General features: G+C 32.6%; 1 protein-coding gene across 1 annotated transcript; it reads right to left on the bottom strand.

Annotated features, from left to right (window-relative positions):
* LOC119678243 (LIM domain-containing protein C4F6.12) lies at positions 1-14325 on the bottom strand (the record flags this gene model as incomplete). Its single annotated transcript, XM_038089965.1, is given in 7 exon segments — positions 1-23; positions 416-764; positions 2434-2770; positions 12038-12088; positions 12154-12485; positions 13252-13780; positions 13984-14325. Coding segments are annotated over 7 exon segments (1837 nt in total), but the record flags the coding sequence as incomplete, so codon positions are not given.
* Between the last annotated feature and the right edge of the window lie 6013 nt (positions 14326-20338).

Here is a 20338-nt window from a genome sequence, read left to right as displayed (position 1 = left end):
CACAACAACGTGGTGCAAATTTTCTAAATTTAAAAATAAAATTGCTTTTTTGTAAAATAGATTAAATGAATTACGATTTGAGGCAAATTATTTGGCATCGTTGCATTTGCAAATAAGTGCTGCACACTTTTACTTTACAAAAACAAAGTACACAGATGTGTAATTAACACACTTGCATACTCCGACTATTTAAAATTTTTTTACCATAAATATGCAAATGCATATGCTATTCAATATGACGTTACTACTTGCTTGCAGCACCATAATTTATTTACATTCTGTTTTTGCTTTTTTTTCATTAAATAGTATTGCAAACATAACCTAAAAAATTGATTACAGCATAATAACATAATTGCATAGTTCTGCAAAGATATTTGCACCAAATCGTGAATACGGCTCATATATTATATAATACCTGTGGAAATCTTCAATGCAGTAGTTTTGATTGGTAGCATCTACAGTAAACGGAACACCATCTAAGCTATTACCACACACTATACATGTAAAACATTGTGGATGGTATGGCTTCCCAGTTGCACGCAATATACGTTCTAATATTGGTTTCATACAAACTGAACACTTTTCTAATGTTTGTAAATAATCATATTCGCAATATGGCTTAAAATCCAAAACATAAAATGGTTTTCCCTGTAAATTTGCTTGACACTGAGTGCAAGTAAAGCAGGATATGTGATAAATTTGATCCATAGCTGTGCATCCTGAATTTTCACCCAAAACGCGTTCGTTGCACTTAAAGCATAATCCTAAAAAAAGACATATACATTAATTTAAATGTTTGAAATCACCAAATTTTATAACTTGTATTATAATCACTCTTATAACTATAGCAAAAAATTTATTAGGACACTACCCATGTAGTGGACCAGCAACAACAAAATACATTCTAAAACTTGTTGTTGTTGTTCAGTGATACTTTCAAATGAAATGAACTGACAAAGGAGGTTTACGTTACGTAAATGAGATCGAACTTAATCTATAAAAAGTTAGAGTTGCTTCGTTTGGGCGAAAGTAGTGGGGTTGCCGAATTTGGTTTTTTCTTATGAGTCACCATTCGTAATTGAGCACAACATAAACAAGAAAGATGATTGAGTCTACTTGTAGAGAGAGCAGTTGAAAATTTAAACATACTTATTGCCACCAGGAAGCAGGCGCTATCGATGGTGATAGTGTGGGCCGTCGTAACGGCCGATGGTCACTCTCCGCTCGTGGTCATCGACTATGGGATAAAAATAAATGCCCAAATCTATTGGAAAATTATTTTAGAGGAAGCACTAAACCCTGGGAAGATGTGCATTTCGGTTGCAGGTGTTGGACATTCCAACAGGACTCAGCACCATCGCACCAAGCATGCGTTAACCAAGAATAGCTGAAAAACAACGTTCCGTGCTTTGTTCCATTAACACAGCATGTTCACCTGATAGGAACCCTTTAGATTTATCGGGGTGGGGTATTTCAAGAAGTAAGGTTGGCTCTAAAATGTACCATTATGTCGATCGTCTGAAGCTAAACCGAAAATGAGGTGGTCATATTGCAACAAAATAAATTAACTTAAAAATTTTACTTTTTGCATATTTTTATTATCCTTCATTAAAAATGCAAAGCATAGCAAATGCAGTTAAGCAAATTTAGAAGTTGTAAAGTAGTCAATTGCCCCATAAAACTTCTTTGTTGAGGCGAGTATAAATCATTACAAGTGCTGTTAACTGTATATATAAATGATGTGGGTTCAAATATACGAAAAAGAGAGTCAGAATGTGAATAGTGAAATATAACTAATAATTCGAGTATGACTCGAGTATTGAGAACTCATTGCAGTTCTCTGATTTGCATTACTTTATAAAAAAGGATTCACTATTCATAGAAATAAAATTATTCATATTAAATTTGAGGTTAATTATGACGAAAGTAAGAAACTATTTTCGTAAGAAATAATTTTCTTGCTAGAAACTATTTTCTAATTAGAAAATTTTTGAGTAGTATTTTATTCTTAAATTTATAAATTTAATTTTTAGTTTATTGAATTGTTGCTGACCTTTCTCTGTTAAATTTTAAGATAACAGTTAATATTAATTAATTTGTTGTAAAGGTTCAATAAAAAATTCACTTGCCGTGTTACATTAGACTTAAACCAGCTGTAGAACTAATTAATTATAGTTTTTTAATTGTTGGATTAAAAATTATATAATAAAAGAATAACATTTTATAATTCATTTCGTCGATATGGAAACCCAATCAATAGTGTACAATGAAATTTATATTGTCACTAAGCGATGGTATATTTCTAAAATTTATATTCAAGCACAAAAAAAAAACAAAAAACAAAAAAACAAAAAAAAAATCATAGTTCTTAGGGTTCAGACTTTTTTCTATTTTAAATTTATAAATATACAAATAATAATATAAATACATTACCATTACCATAACTATCAATGTTACTAGATGAGTCCACGTTATGTACGAGGAATCCGGTTAAGTCTTCTACTTCACTTTCCTTTTCATTTTCAAGTAAACCTTCACCAAGCTTACTAATAGTATTACAATATTGTATAGTATTTTCTTTGCTTAAATTGAAATTATTATGACTGCTGCTAGTTTCTAATAAGGTCAAACCGCCAATAGCTGTATGAGCGTCCTGTAGCTGATCATGATTAACATACGGTCCATATAACATATAATTTGAACGTGTTGAAAGCTGACTTGATGGTCGTGGATGTATTGGTTCATATATAGATTCATATGTTGAAGAAGTCTACAGTATAAACAATAGCAGGTGTTACATAAGTAATTATAAATTTAAAATTAATATTTTTATAATTTCTTCTTTTAAACAAAGCTTTTTTATTGACATATATAAAGATAAGCTTGAAATTAAGTTTTTATTTTTATTTTTATATATTCATTTATATAAATATCGCCGACGTTTCGAAGGTCATTTGACTTCTTCCTAAGGGTAGAGTATTATTACAATTGTCCTTGGAAAACATATAAGGGTATTATTTATATTGAAATCATTTTACAAAGTTAGTTCTTGTTTATTATTTAGTTAACGATAAGCAAAAAATATACTATAGAGATTATTAATCAGGATAATATTTATTGTTATAGTAGGATGTAGCTGATGCTGATGTTGCCACTATCTTCCTTTCTATTCATGGTTCTGTCTACGTTTTTTAGTATGTGGAGGTTTTTTAAAGTTATTCTATTGTTATGGTTTTTTTCCCTATCTGTTATTGTCACATTATCTAGATCTGCTCTATGGCTATGGCTAGTCTCTGTAATAAGTTAATTAATACTAAAAATTATTTAGTATGGCCACAACGCACCCCACATATTCAACAACCAAGCCAAATGTGGTATGAGCTGTTGGATCTGGCAACACTAGCTACTCTACTAGCAGATTATTATTGCCATGGTGTTGTAGTGTCATATTAACCATGACCACACACAATACGTTGTGTGCGATATTTAATGTGTCACACCAAATCGAAACACTCAAATATCAAGCATGACCGAAAAACCTAAATTGTCATGTATGAAATAATTTATGAGTCAGAAATTTGACTCGTCTATTTTGTCATTCCTTTATGACAAAATATTTGTATGCATATTTAATTGTTCTAATATGCATTTGACAATTTGGATTACGGCATGCTCAGCACATGAATTTGTATTAAGTGTTTCACAGATCATATTGCAAGCGATCGTGCATGCAATATGATTTGCCCTCAATACAGTTGGTTACCAGATGTGTGCCACTGTGAAATATAATATAACTAAAAAAAAATGTATATAAGTTATTTTTGTAAAACATTATATACGTCTAATTTGGGTTAACCAATTAGACGATAGTAATATAAGTATCAACCAATAGAATCATTACATAAGATTCTATTGGAAATTAGTTGTAAGAAACTATGTTAGGTTTAAGAAAGATATTTAAATAAAAGACAGTCTTAACATGACGAGCAAAACGGAAAGTTGTTTTATTTATTAATACAAAAATCTAACGACATTTAATAAAATATAAACTTATTTTTACAGTGTGCACTAGTTACAACGTATAAAGAAAATGCTCTTATATATATTATGTGTATAATAGTTAACAATTAATAATAGGGGTATTCAGTAGTGCTGTTCGTATTCGAATTTACGAAGTATTCGAATTTACGAAGTATTCGAATTTACGAAGTATTCGAATTTACGAAGTATTCGAATTTACGAAGTATTCGAATATTCGAATAGCAAACGAAGTCTTCGAAGTTGGAAAAACATTCGAATTTTTTGTAAATTTTTGTTCTCGAAGTCTTCGAAGTTTAAGTGCAGTGAAAAACTTCAAAGACTTCGTAAGCAAAAGGTAAAGTAAGAGCGCAAAATGCAAACAAACGTGCATCACACAAATTATTTGAGGGATGAAGGCATTTGCTTTATTTGTACGGATTTATGTTTTTTTTGGTATTCTATGCAGAAAATTAAAAACATGTTTTTTGTTTTATTTTATTACATAAAATTTATTTTATTATTAAAAATGTATTATTATATATATTATTATTAAATATTATTTATATTAAATAAAAAATTTACATTTTAAATAACTTATATTTATTTTTTATATTTAAAAAATCATATTTGTGAAAATTTTTAATATAATATAAAATATATACGTAAGAATATGAAAATGTTGATATTTTTTGATGGATTTTATTAGTAATGGCGTTTTATAAAAATTTTCATTTTCCTTTAAAAAAGAAAATCACAAATTAAAACCTTGAAAATTAGTTATGAAAAAATAAGTTTTACTCATTAATGCATAATTATTTGGCCTGTATGAGCTGTGATGATCACGCAGGTAAGCGCAAATTTATTTTTGCATTATAAAATTTTGATTTTTTGTTGTTGTTGCAGTTATTTTACTGGTTATGGAAAATTTTTAAATCCTTTATTCTAGGAAAAGAAATACATAATATTATAAGGAAGTATCTAAATAACATGTAAATTAGTGCATAAGCAAAATTGTATAAAAGAAATGAATATTTGAATTAATATTTAGTTTTAAGAAATACATAAGGCGAGTTTGTACGTTTTACTCAGAGCACTTTTTTGTTTCCTTATAAATTTATAAAATAAATGTGTTCTACAATGAAAAGCTGGGTTTGGGAATATTTTTCGAAGGCAATGGACAATTTATCCGCAACTTGTAATATTTGTGATGCAATTCTGTGCACGCAAAATTCTACGAGCACATTGATTGCGCATCTGAAAAAAATTCATAATATTAATCTTGCAGACGAAAGCGAATGGAGTAATTCAACCGGAAATAGGTAAATAAATTACATATATTAAATTCATATGTAGAAATAGTAATTATTTTCTTTTAATATCATTTAGCAGTGAAAATGTAGATGAAAGTGAAACTACATCGTCATCTTTACCATCTTCTACGCCTCAAAAAAAAAGCAAGCGTGTTAAATTGTGTCACAAGACAATTAGCAAGGATCGTGCCGAAAAAATCACACAATCTTTAACTACATTAATAGCTTGCAGGCGACTTCCATACAACTTTGCATCAAGTTCGGAATTTAAGGAATTTATGTCTATAGTTGAGCCTGGATATACATGCCCTAGCAGCCAAACTATTGTTCGACGTTTAAGCTTTCTGGAAAACGAAATTCGGAGCAAAATGAAATCAAAACTTGTGAAATCGAAATCCGTTGCACTTGACACAGACTGCTGGACTTCTTCAGCGATGAACGCATATATTAACATAAATGCTCACTTAATTGATGATAAGTGGAAGCTTAACATATTAACACTAAGCACGCAACCAGTAATTGAAAGGCATACAGCTGAAAATTTGTCACGATATTTGACTGCGACAATCGAACAGTGGGAATTACAGAATAAAATTGTATGTGTTGTTAATGATAATGCGAGCAACATTGTAGCGGCAGTGAAAATTACTAGCGAAATTCCAAATGATAGCAGATGTGCAGCACATAACATTAATCTAGCTGTGAAAAGTACATTGAAATCTCAAGAAATAACTGAAGCCATTAATAAAGGCAGTAAAATGGTTAGTCATTTTCATCACTGTGTTAATGCTTCACGTGCATTAGAAATAACACAGGAACAGCTTGGACTCCCCAAACAAAAACTGCTTCAAAGCATTAGTTCCAGGTGGAATGCAGATCTCCAAATGATTGAACGATTAATCGAAAATCGCACTGCCATTATTGCTGTTATTAGTGACAGGTCCGTTACAACTCCAAACCAAGCACAACTCTTAGAAATGCGCGAAGAAGATTGGAGTCTTTTTGAAAAACTAATACAACTTCTGAAACCATTAGAAGTTGCGACAACTGTGCTTTCCAGTGGTGCTTCAGCATCGATGGTGCGTCCAATTATAAGTGCAATAATAGAAAATCATTTAAGAAATGAAAGAAATACATGGCCAGATTTTTCCAACAAATTAGCAGAAGACTTAATTAAAAGATTTAATCTTAATTCTAATACGGTGCTGATATCTCAAAAAGCATCATTCTTAGATCCGCGACACAAGGACCTCCTGCCTGAAACTGTTCCACAAAGATGTGCCATCCGGGAAGCCATTCACGATGAAGTCAAGACAATTTTTGGAATAGAGAACGATTTAAATGTAGAAGCACCATCGCCAAGCGCATTAGATTTTTTATTTAATAAAAATTCAACTACACATCCCACCACGAATTCGCAACAATTCAATGCATATTTGGCAGAACCAGAAATCAATATCAATTTGGATCCTTTTGACTGGTGGAAAGCCCATGAAAAACAGTTTCCTATAATGGCACAGTTGGCTAAAAAATACCTTTGTATACCTGCAACATCTGTAGCATCAGAAAGAGTATTTTCAACTGCTGGAAATATTGTAACTCCTCATCGCAGTTGTCTTGCCCCAGTAAATGTGGAAACAAACCTTTTTGTAAATCACAATAAAGCTTTTCTGTCCCATGATTAATTTTTAATGTAATTTGTTTTTTTTTCATAACTAATTTTAAAAGTTTTAATTTAAAAATTAATTTAAATTTCCATTACAAATAAAATAGCAAAAACAATATATTAATTCCATCAAATTTTCATGTATTTTATGTTATTTTAAATATTTTCACAAATATTTTTTAAATATAAAAAATAAATATAAGTTATTTAAAATGCAAATTATTTATTTAATATAAATAATATTTAATAATATTTAATATGTTTAATAATAACATAATAATAATAAAATAAATTTTGTGTAATAAAATAAAACAAAAAAAACATGTTTTTTATTTTCCGCATAGAATACCAAAAAAAACAACACTGTACAAACAAAGCAAATGCTTTCATCCCTCAAATAATTTGTGTGATGCATGTTTGTTTGCATTTTGCGCTCTCATTTACCTTTTGCTTACGAAGTCTTCGAAGTTTTTTACTGCACTTAAACTTCGAAGACTTCGAGAACAAAAATTTACAAAAAATTCGAATGTTTTTCCAACTTCGTTGAAATACGAATATTCGAATAACAGCAAAAGCGAAACATATGTTAACAGTGAAATACTCAAATATTCGTAAATTTTAATATCATTTAAATTTATCATATAATTAAAATTGCAAACTTGTCATATATCAAGAAGTAGAATATTCAATTTATACTTTTTAATTAGCACTATTAATCAAATTTTTACTAATCTGAGAATCTCCGAAATAGTAGATTCTCTGCTTAGTTTCTTTTTTGTATGCAAATTTTTGTTGTAATCATCTACTAAGCAAATAATCAGTTGCCTGAATACCCCTAATAAAAATAAGAAATTTAATTATTCAATCAAATAATTTTTGCATCACTACCTTATTTTGAAAAATAATAAAATATACAGTAATAACAAATGTCTGGTACTCCAAGCGACATTGACATAGTTAAGAGTGTAAAAATGTAGCGGCTTTGCTAGTTTCAGCATGTCGTGCGAATGGAAGATAGTACTCCGACTAAAAAGGTGCATCAGCACCCGCAGGTTAAAAAAGGCGAGTACCGAAGATGACGTCTGAATATTCGATGGAAGGTTCGAGCAACCAACGATTCGGAGACGCTCGATTCTACCAACTGGCGACAGCAAGCCACTGATTGGGTTAGCTGCGGAAATGTGGTTCTTCGAGGGAGATGTTAGGCCGAGGCCTGTTGATAACATTGTTGCCTAACAACATTGGTCTCGAAGAGAACTTTGCATCTGTGTGGAAGCGAGTATGCTTGTATTCGCCCTCACTAATGTTAGCTCCATTGCAAAGGGTGTCGATGTATCTATGATAGGAAGAGAGGGATCAAGAAATATATCTTGGACGAAGGGTTCTACTGGCCATGCCGCCATTGGGATATACATCTGTGTGACAAGCACGCAGGTAAGATGGTCAGCATGTGTCATGCGATGGTAGCTAGTAAAGTTTTTTTCTTTGCCAATGAACAACCTGCGATCGTTATTAACACATTATTACGACATTTCAAGCGACCACACATAGCAAAGACATGTGCAGAAGAGGTTAGTATACTATTGAGTACGACACCCCGGATTTTAGGTTTGGTGGTAGTGGGGATCCTGATGCTGCTAAACTCACGTTCAGAGACATCCTTAAAAGGCATGCAGTTCGTTTCTTTGAAATTCCTGTAGGTTTTCCTGTCACCCTCGAGAAGGACCTCGATGGATGAAATAAAAATTGTGATGGGAGTGTGATCTGAGCTTAGAGCTATATCAACACTCCAATTTAGAACACCAAAATAGGATTCGTCGATTTGGGAAGGCAATTGCAGGCCTCTCTGATCAGTTGTTAGATTGGAAAACCACAAGGAATGGTGTGCATTCAAATCACCAAATACAAAACGCGAATCCCCAACAAGAAGATGTAAAATATTAGAACTGTGCTTCAGAGGGCAGCTAGAGTTGGGTGGCAGGTAAATATTAACTAGTTCAAGGAATCTTGATGACCTACCAATGAAAATGTTTAACCCTATAACCTCCACACCTCCCTATAAGCTCACAATGAAATGTAGAATTCCGTAACAGAAAAGCAAAAAGGTGTCCTGCGCCCCTTGGACGGTTCTCACGAATAAGGGTAAAATTGAGGGGGGTGAGAGAGGGGAGTTGATTAGTAGATCAGTCTCCTAGAGTGCAGCTACTGCAATATTATTGGAGGACATGAATGCTGTAATTTCAAACAGTTTCCCTCTTAGACCATTGCAGTTAAACTTTAGGATTTTGAGAGGGGAAGAACTGTTGCTGGCGGAGACTACGCTAGTGCGTTGCGGGTGTAAGCGATTTTGTGGCAGAATAATTGGTGGATTTTGGCAGCAACTGCCAATGAAATTTGAATTCCAACCATGATGAGAGCTCCATTCGGAGCAAGGCCTACGATGACACCAGCCATTGCAAGAATTATATCGGACAGAGATAGTGTTCCTAGAGATAGCCCTTTTACACAGTATATAACAAAGTGGTGGGAGAAGTATATAATGCCGGAGGAAGAAGATGGGTAGCATTGATTGGAAAAGGACTGCCAGAGGTAAACGAAGATGGGGATTGTCTACATAGAAGAATTGAAGGACAGAAAACTCCTCTAAAAGCAGGATTCTAATCAGTGTGACTATGCAAACCTGAACAATTATTGAGGTGGAACCAGTTATTGCAACTGTTGCACTTCACAGATGTTTGATTTCTGCGGCGGAGAGAACAATGCCAAGTTGAGGTAGAAGTTCAGACAGGACCAGGATTATGTTCAATATCGACCATTAGAAGTAACATAAGAAGCAAGACGGCCGGGTATTGTATCTTATGGTACTTGGTCGTCGTTGGTGACAAGTGGTTCCGGGACGTAGACCCGAATGTTCTTGGAACCACGACAACAGTTGTTGTCTGTTTATTGACATTCGAACACTTCTAACTTTTAATTAGTTTGTATTTGTCATAAGACGCGCCACTGTCGGCAAAAAAAAAAAATTAACAATAATAATATATGTTTATGTTATTTATGTGAAATTCTAATCTGAAAAATGTAAATAATACCACTAAATAGAAGACTGCTAAATAGAAGACTAATATTAATTAAATTAATATTATCAGCAATTAAATGTTTATTGGAAATACTAAAGGAAAATCACAAAATTCAACTCAGGGTGATAAAAGAATATATGGTCCCAATTCGAAGCCCAAAGTAAAAACCAATTAAAAATCAAACTCTAAACTTTGAATAGAATAGAATAGGAATGCTACCGCCTTGTGCCATCACAAAAAACAACTGCAGTGTGTGTTTTTTTTCAAAATTCACGACTTTTTTCACAAAGGCAAATTACATGTCTGCCTACTTCTATAATTTTGCTATAATGCTTAGCGTATTTTCCAAGATTCCAGATTTTGTTATACAAAGCTTTGCTAACCAGCAATTTAGATATTATATTAGGTGTACCGGTATGAAATGAGCGTTTTTTGGTAAAAATAAAACACTAATTATTAATAGGAAAGTAAAAAACATTTTATTCAAAGCATTGACCATTGCTTTCTACACATTTTGACCACCTTTCTGGCAATTTGTGGATACCACGCCAAAAAAATTGTTCGTCTTTTAAAGCAAACCAACCAGACACCCAATTTTCGACCTCCTCGTAGGAATCAAAGTGCTGCTCAGCCAATGCGTGTCCCATCGATGAAAACAAATGGTAGTCGGAAGGAGCCAATTCTGGTGAATACGGCGGGTGGGGTAGCAGCTCCCAGCCAAGTGTTTTGATTGCATCCTGAACCCGTTTTGCTTTGTGTGCAGGTGCATTGTCATGGAGCAGAACTACCTTGCCGTGTCTTCTGGCCCATTCTGGTCGTTTCTCGATCAATGCATGGTTCAAATTTATCATCACCAGGTTTTTAGGTACAACACACCTTTCTGGTCCCACCAAGCACACAGCATTGTCTTCTTGCCGAATCGATCTGGTTTTGCAGTCGATGTTGATGATTGTCCCGGATTAACACATGATTTTTTCTGTTTAGGATTCTTAAAATAAATCCATTTTTCATCGCCAGTAACAATCCGATGCAAAACCGATCGGTTTTGCATCGTGTCTTTGAAGCAAAATTTCACAAGTGTTTTTTCGGTTTTCCATCTGTCTTTCATTCAATTCATGTGGCACCCATTTTCCACACTTTTGGATCTTTCCCATAGCTTTTAAACGGTCAGAAATTGTTTGTTGTGCAACATTTAACATTTCTACTATTATTCAACGCTTTAAATTTGACAGGCACGTGTTTTAAGCCTGGCACTTGCAGTCCAAACAAATCATATATGGACTATAAACTAATTAAATAAAATTCGATTACTTCCTAAGACCACTGATGATGAGTACTTGGCAAACTCGAAGCAGCGTTGTATGGTCAGCCAAATTTTAATAAATTAAAATAAATTTTTGCCCTTGTCTTTTCTTTGCTTTTCGAATCCGTCTAACACACATATAATTTTCTGCATAAAATACCGAAAAAAACACAAAATCGTACAAACAATTCTATCATCCCTCAAACAACTTGTGTGATGCACGCTTATTTGCATTTTGTGCTTTCACTTTAACTTTTGCTCACAAAGTCTTCGAATAATTTCACTGTGAATAAAAACTGTAAATCCGGATATTCGAATTTTATTTCACATTTCGAATACTTCGCTGAAATCCGATTAATCGAATAATCGGAGAATTTAGGTTTTTAAAAAAATCCGAATAATATGAACAGCACTTAATACTTTACAACAGTTATAATTAGTGATAATAATAATATTTTCTGGTACAAGAAATAAAATCTGCTAATTTGTTGTTAGTTTTCAATGGATTCTATAAATTTACATAAAACTAATTAAATATAATATAAAATAATACGAAATCTAAATGAATCCGCATTATACTGACATGTTCAGCGTTTGACTTAATTATATTCATAAATGATATTTAAATATTATTTTCGTAAGATTTTTTTGAATTGCTTACCTGTGAAAGGCTATCATATCCATAATAATCTGAAGATTCTTGACTGCTTGTCTTAATAAATAAGAATAAATTTTCCATATTTTTATAAAATTTGTGAATTAATAATATTAATATACCTGCAAAGTAAGATTAGATTTGGTAAAATTTTTGTTGCAATAAACATTTTGGTATGTTTGGCAATTATTAAAATGGTTTGCTTTATTAACAGTATCGTTACTGCCACTGGCTGATTCATATGGAAAAAACGTGTTTTCTACCTCTGTATTCAAGTTTTTTTGCGATGAACTTGGTTTATCATTAAAAGTCTTCATAGTTCGACGTAGTTCACTATAAGATGAACTCACAGGGCTCAATGGTTGTGGTACATCTTGATTATTATCCTTACTATCATTACATCTATTAACCGCAGTGTCAATTTCAACTGAATTTGATAGAGGTAGGACTTGATCTAAAAAAAAAAAATAAAACTTAGTAAATGTAACTATTGAAAAATATTCACATAATATAAGGGCTGCAAAACTTTTGACTTGACATAAAAGTGGCGTTTCTTACGAATCTGTATCTATTTTCACCATTTAAAACTATCAAACATTCATAAGATTAATTATTTTTAGGACATTTCAATTATTAATTCATTACTTGCGGTAATAGGTAAATAAAATCCAAAACAGTGGATAAAAAGCTTAAAAAGTACTACTAAGCAAAAATGTTTGATACAGTTTATCTGCGCCAATTGCTATTTGTTTATTGACCAATTCCTAAAATAATTATTTACCCACGAAAAATAAAATTGCAAGATATAGATGATAACGTAAAAACATGGAAATAATATGTGGTTTATATTCCTATATTCATATTAATGTGATTAACACTATTATCAAGTTATTTTTATCTCAGTCGATCAAAAGTACCAAAGCATAAAATAATGTATAGTGCAATACAGGATTATCTTTATGGAACAGGTTACTAGCTCTTCGCAGTAAACTGTGTCAACAATTGATTGAAAACTGGCCATATCGATTAAGTGTATGCCGTTATTAGTGTTTTTAAAAGATATAAAAACAATGGCCAAATGGCGAAAACTGTTTATCTATCCTAAAAAAACTTTGGATTGTACTTGTGCTGCAAAATATATTGAGGTATAAAATCGAAACTTAAATAGCATGTTTTTATATATCAGACTTAAAACTTTGCAGCTCACCCATTACACATACCTTGTGTTTCCTTTCCCATCAATTTGCTTGTGTATATGTTACTAATTGTATTATTTGGTACATCAATTGCACTATCACCAAGAATATTCATTTCATTTACATCTTTATATATATTGGTTTCTTGAAATGCATTACTGAAAGAAACCTCTTTTGTTGGGTTTGTATTAGCGTATACACAACTTGAGTGCTTCTTTGGCACACAACGATCATTAATTAGAGAAGTTAATGATAATTTCGGTATAGGTGTATAAAATTCTTTTTGAAGCAGTAACCCTTTCTTTTCCAACTGTTTTTTATGATGTGCTAGTGCTTCCAACTGCTGCTCAAGAACAAGAGGATTATCCAACGTAACTTTGCAATTCTGATTTACATTTAAATGCTTCCGTTGTAATATAGGCTGAGGAAGTAAAGTTTGCGTAGGTTTCAAACCAAACGCTTCGCATGGTTGTTTGTTGTCACAATTCATTACTCGTAACCTCTGAGAATATAAGGGTTCACATGACTGCTTTACAAGACTGCTTTGTGGCACCTTAAATAAAAATTAGCAATATTTACTTAGATATTTAGTTTTATGCAGTAACTAATTGGATATCAAAACTATTTAATGAATGCACATTTAAACGAATGTTTAAAATAAAATTTGAAGCACTTGTTAGATAAATCATATATGAAATGCCCAACTAAAAAACATAAAATCTTACATCTCCCAGCAAGAAATAAATATATAAAAACCTGGGGCAATATTTGGGTAAACTTGTATGGCTTTGGTGGTACAAGAGGTCCAACCTTTCTCAGTGGTTTGTTATGTTCTTCTAAGTTACTAGAAATTTCAGTAACTTTTTCACAAACAGACTTTGGGTTTGAAATCAAATCCTCTTGACAGGAAAAATTCATTTTAAGGAAATCGGAGCACATTTCCTGCATATCTTGTTTTTGTAGATTATTCATATTTTTATTAATTTATTGAACTTCTGAGTATTGAACGTTTCAAATAAAATGTGTAAATAAAGGAATATTTAAAGTCCATTACACTTTATTTTTAAAACAACCCTTAATTGACAATACCGACGCCTCAACTTCATATAAAAAATGTGATGCCACATAGTACAATAAGACGTAACCACATAATATACATAAACAAAACTGGAAAGAAATTTAGACTAATTGTGCCTCTTTGTGTAACACCACCGCAAATAAAATTCTCTTACCTATTCACCATACCAGAATTGACAAATATTAATATTGATGTGGCTGATAATCAAAATGTTTAGTATATTCGCGGTTGCATATTAGCATGTAATTATTAAAAGAAATAGTATAAACTGTTTCTATTAAAAAATTCATTGCATTTATAATTTATTCTTAATGATTAAATAAATGCATGATTTGTATGAGTTTTACTTCAATTTAAGCATCTATTTTAAATTTGCTATACAAATATACATACAAATATAAATAAAGAATATTATTATTATTAAGAGATATATATATTTCAACAAAATTATAAATTTAGTCTAATTACAAAGAACATTTTATGTACATGAAATTTATATTTTAGAATTTACAAATGCTTTCCAGTTATTACGCTGCCGAGCTATTAGAGCTATTGCTCTAAGCTCGCTAAAAGATTTCCTTGTTTTGCTTGTGACAGTTCTGCGCCAAGTATTTTTCGGCCTACTTCTTCCTCGCCGGCCCTGTGGATTCCACTCTAACGCTGCGTGGGGTATTTCGTTTGAACTCTTCCTGAGCGTGAACTCTTCCATATTTGAGCTTGTTGATTTCCTTTTTGATGCTTTCTTGATGACTCGTCAGATTCGCCACAGCGTAAAGAATATATAAGCTAAAATCAGTAGTGATTTAATAATTATTGTTATATGTAAATATACAATTGGTCAAGAAAGTATTTTTTGGCAAAGAAAAAAACTGCACCGTATTTGTATAAATAAAAGTTCTTTTATATTATGTTGCATATACTTATATACATGCTGCTTAAAATATACATTTCTGGGAGAAGTTAGTATCTAATAGAGAAATTAGTTTGTGAATATAATTCAGGTTTTAGATCACATTATTTTAATATTTTATTTCAAAATGATAAATATTACACAGATTTTCTGGCAAAGATCGTTAAAAGCCTTTCGTAAGATTTTAGAAAGATCGAACAAAAGACTAAGACTTTTGCTGTTCTGGCACAAAAGTTTTTCAAAAAAAATTTATCATTTTATCACATGTGGTAGAAAGCTGTTTTGTTCTATTTCTTTCGTGGTGAAATCGAAAACAGCAGCTAATCGCTACCGCATGCAAGTAAATAATTGAATTTTAATGCAAATGTGATGAAAATGAGCAAGTTGTAACATATGTTACATAATTATTATTTATGCATAAATAACTATATACCGAATTTAATTTATGTCACGAAAGAATTGGTAGTAGCTTCAGTTACATTCATAACAGCAGTAGTAAAAAAAAATTTAGTTTTAAAATTATAGCTTAGCTATATATAAATAAACGAATAAATAAATATTTAAGTTTTAATATTTAAAAAATATGTCTATAACATGTAACTATTTAACAGACGTATTTTAAAATTCTTATAAAGACAGTAAGTACATCAATAAATTTACATTTGCTTTATATTAAGAATGAAATTAAAATAATTGTATCATTTTTACGTATTTTATTTTATTTAAAAATATTTTATACACGAAAAACACAAACAAAATCTTACGAGTATCTGACAATGGAAGATCTGCGCAGATCTTTCATTCGTTCTTTTGAAAGATTGGAAAGGGCTTACAGTCTTTAAACAAACCGCTGCTAAAACATGAAAGATTTTGAAATCGACCTTACGAACGATTTTTAAATGTGCTGAGCTAAAAGATCGTTGCCAGAATTTCCGTGTTGATTAATTATGCCTCATTATTATATTTTTCCTCGAAGGAAGCGCGTTGCAGGTGGTGGATAACGGTTGCCTTTCCCGTTATCGGGCGGTAGGAGAGAAATAAAACATCTCCGCGGACCAATCAGTCGCACAGTGGGGTAAACGACCCTGAAAATGGTCAATTCGCCTAAGTTGAAAAGCTGATTATTGACTATTTTTATATATGTAGGGAGAAGGTAGAATATAAAAAAACAAATTTTTTATTGTTGTTTGTCATATATACATTATAAAATATAATCAATCTTTTCAGCATCATCACCATCAGCGTGACCATCATAATCATCATTATCATCACCATGATCATGATCATTATCATCATCATCATCATCATCATCATCATCACTGATAGGTTGGGAATTAGTGTGTTTTACACACTAATATATGTTGAAACTTATATGTTGAAACTTTTTTCATTAAGTTTTCTAAAGCTTGAAATAACAGGGTCAGAACTAATAAGAAGCCTATTCAAAATATCGTAATTGGTCTTTTCTCTGCTACATTTACCTGTGAAATGTTCTTTATATTTTTTAAATTCTTTGTTAAGAGCTTCTTGCGCTTCTTCCGATAATCGGCCTATTGGTAACATAGCGTGCGAAGTATTTATGAAGTATGATGATGTAGCGTAGGAGGCATATTATACCAAACATAAAAAAAATTTGCTGATTCTGCTTCCCATAAAGTAACAATAACAAAATTTTGTAGTAGTAGTAGACTCTCCACAGTATGGTCGAGAAGTGCTTTTAACTTAATTTCAGTTGAAGTTTCAGTTACTTTAATATAGTCGGAATGAGGATTTTTTTTTGTTCTATTTAACAATATATCTTTATTGAATCTTTTTAAATTAAAGCCTAACTATAAGTTATAGAATCTTAAAGACTAATAACATCACATTACAAATTATTTTATATAAACATACTATAATGATATATATAATGATTTGTAAATTATTTCAATGGGCTTCTGAATAAGTAGTCAGAGTTTATTTACCAGATATCACGGCGTACAAGTTACATTAATGAAGATGATCTTTAGGAAAGCAGGATGGCAGGTCTATCATTCCGTTTTACTCTAGAGGAAGTTGTCGTATTAGCAAGAGGTCTAGCCAGCGGTTTCACATGGTTTATAAGATTTGATATATGTTTCTGCCTTATTTTCTCGAAATCGACTTTAATCACTGGAGCTTTTAAATCGAAATGTGTGTTTTCATTTCTGATATACCAGGGTGTACTAGTTATCATTCTGAAGATCTTTGCTTGAGCTCTTTGCAGAATTTCTACATTTGACGAACAGACATTGCCATATAGATGTAAGCCATATATCTAGATTGGTTTAATGACTTGGTTATATAACAAGACTGTGTACTCTAAACATAAGAGAGACTGATGACCGATTAAACAGCGAAGACCGATTAGACTAATCGGCGGAAGGTCACTTTCTTATAAACTTCTACCCACAAGCTACCCACTGAATATGTTGAGGTTGTATGTTGCGGATAGCGTTGCATGCTTAGACATGAGTCTGCAAAAGAGATCGTGGCGGGGGAACAGTAACTGGTCAATGGTGGTGCTCGTATACCTTCAAAAGGAGTACTGGAACGACTTGAGCAGCTGTGCAACGAATTTCATAACTACAAACTTAACTTCTTAGGCCTTTCCGAAGTACGTTGGACTGGCACTGGTGACCAAACAACAGCAGACAGGCACACCATAATTTTCTCTGCTAGTGGATTAAACCAGACGCGAAGAAATGAAGTCGGGATTTTGCTCTCAAAAGAAACCCGCAAAGTTCTGATGAGCTGGCAGGCTTTCTCAGACAATGTCATTTTTATAAGATTATGAACCCGAGCTGGAAATCTATCTTGCTAAAAGGTACGCACCTACCGATGATGCGGACTCTTCCATCAAAAATAAGTTTTACAACACCCTTGATAGATCTACTTCATGTGTTCAGCAAAGTGATGTGCTAATTGTCATCGGGGACTATAACGTCCAAGTTGTGGCAGAAAACACGGCCCCAGAAAGCTGTATGGGCAAATTTGGCATCGATGGAAAAACAGAAAACAGTTCGAGATTTACAGGAAAGTGCGCAACGAACAATTTGGTTGTAGAAGGGACAATATTTCCGCACAGAGCTCGACATGCAGTGGTGCAATGAAGCTCAAACGGCAGCTGAACTATATACAAGTGGTGATATCTAGAAAGCTACTAGAAAGCTTACTGAAAATAACACCAGAAGCAGTAAGCCGTTGAATCACGAAAATGGGGTACTGGTTACTGACCAATGTAAATAGATGAAGGTCTGGTCCCAATTTTATAGTAATATGCTAACTAACAAGCGTTCCGAGGTTCAATTTTACTGCGACTGCGACAGACATTTTGAAAGTAGCAACATTTCCACCTTCTGCCCTAACATCGAGGAGATTATAATTGTAATAAAAACATTAAAGAACGGTAAAGCATCCGGGTGCGATGGTTTAGCACCGAAACTACTGAATGTTGACCCAGACATAATCATCCATATTATCCACCCATTAATAGAACGTTTTTGTCAGAGAACCTTTCATTAGAAGTCAAAGGCTGTATCATCACAAAGCTCCCAAGAAAAGGCGACTTAACAGAAAGAACTAATTGGCGAGGCATAACTCTGCTGAACATGATTAAAAAAATAATAACGCATGTCATCATCAGAAAATTTTCAACAGCATTAACAGCAATGCTATATAGAGAACAAACTGGATTCCGAACAGACAAGTATTATATTGATCACATAAACAGCATAAGAATTATTGTTGCAAAGTCCGTGGAGTGGACATCACCTCTTTATTTATTATTTATAGACTTCAAAAAATCCATTAAATACATTATGTCACACCGTCATTTAGAACGCGCTTGCTAATGAGGGCATGCCGCAAAAGATCATCAAGATCATCAAAGCCCTGTACGAGGATGCCAGTTATCGGGTACTGCACAAGAAATATCTAATCAAGAAAATACTTATAAAAACCGGCGTTTGACAGGGTTACGCAATGTCGCCATTGCTGTTTAATATCGTCCTGGACGTAGTCTTGGCAGAGGCAGAGTGATCTCTAGTACGCCGACGACTTATGTCTACTGGCACACAGTTATAGTTATATGTCTCGCAACCTAAATTGTTTAGTAAGTACGGTAACGGAGCGGAACTTAAAATCATAGTTGCGAAAACAAAAGTTATGCGTATTAATGCTAATGTTCAAGATCCTTTTATTATATCAATTGCTGTCTTGAGGATGTACAATTTTTGTGCTATAGGAAGTTTCATATCAACAAATGGTATATCAAGTGCAGATATTGAGAAGTGCATTAAGAAGGCAAAACAAGCGTTTGGTCGCTTAAATAAATTCTGGACATCATCTCAGTTATCGCACCAAACTAAAATACAAATATTTAACTCCAACATAAAATCATGCCTCCTATATGGATGTCAATTTTGGAATGCTGCGGCAAACGGCACTAATCCACTACAAGTCTTCGCGAATCAGTCATTGTTAAAGTATCCCGGCCAAATACAATTTCAAATGAACGTTTATGGTCTTTAACTCATTTATGGTCTTTCTAAGATCTATATGAACTGATATCAAAAAACGCATATGGGATTGGGTCGGTCACACCTTGCGTAGACCGGCTGGGGACACCACAAGAATGGCGATTGAGTAGGACCCGAAGGTCCTACTCAATCGCCTAATGGCGATTGAGTAGAAGCAGATGCAGGCCTGCTCACACCTGGAGATTGCAAATTGACATGGATATGTTATAGAAGCTGAGGAGAGTTTAAGCTGCTGGCCACCAATCGTGCTGAATGGGAAAGAATTCAATATCTATATATATACGAGAAATATCTATATATATATATATATATATATATTATTATTTTGTTATTCTTTATATATATATAAGTATATATATATATATATGTAAGATAGATTTATTTGTATAAAGAAAATATAATTTATAATCCAAAATAATAAACTAAATATAATTAAATGTAATAAAATTCATAAACTCAATGGACCGACTGCCACCGCACTATTTCTACCACTGTTAATTTACGACTTCTTCTTTACTACCGCGACTTCACGACTGCTACTTTACGACTGCTGAATTTGACTGC

The sequence above is a fragment of the Teleopsis dalmanni genome, chromosome 2, assembly GCF_002237135.1.
Source record: "Teleopsis dalmanni isolate 2A chromosome 2, ASM223713v2, whole genome shotgun sequence".
Taxonomy (NCBI): Eukaryota; Metazoa; Arthropoda; class Insecta; order Diptera; family Diopsidae; genus Teleopsis; species Teleopsis dalmanni.
Note: the sequence above shows the minus strand (reverse complement) of the source record. Positions and strands in the feature narration are given on the sequence as shown.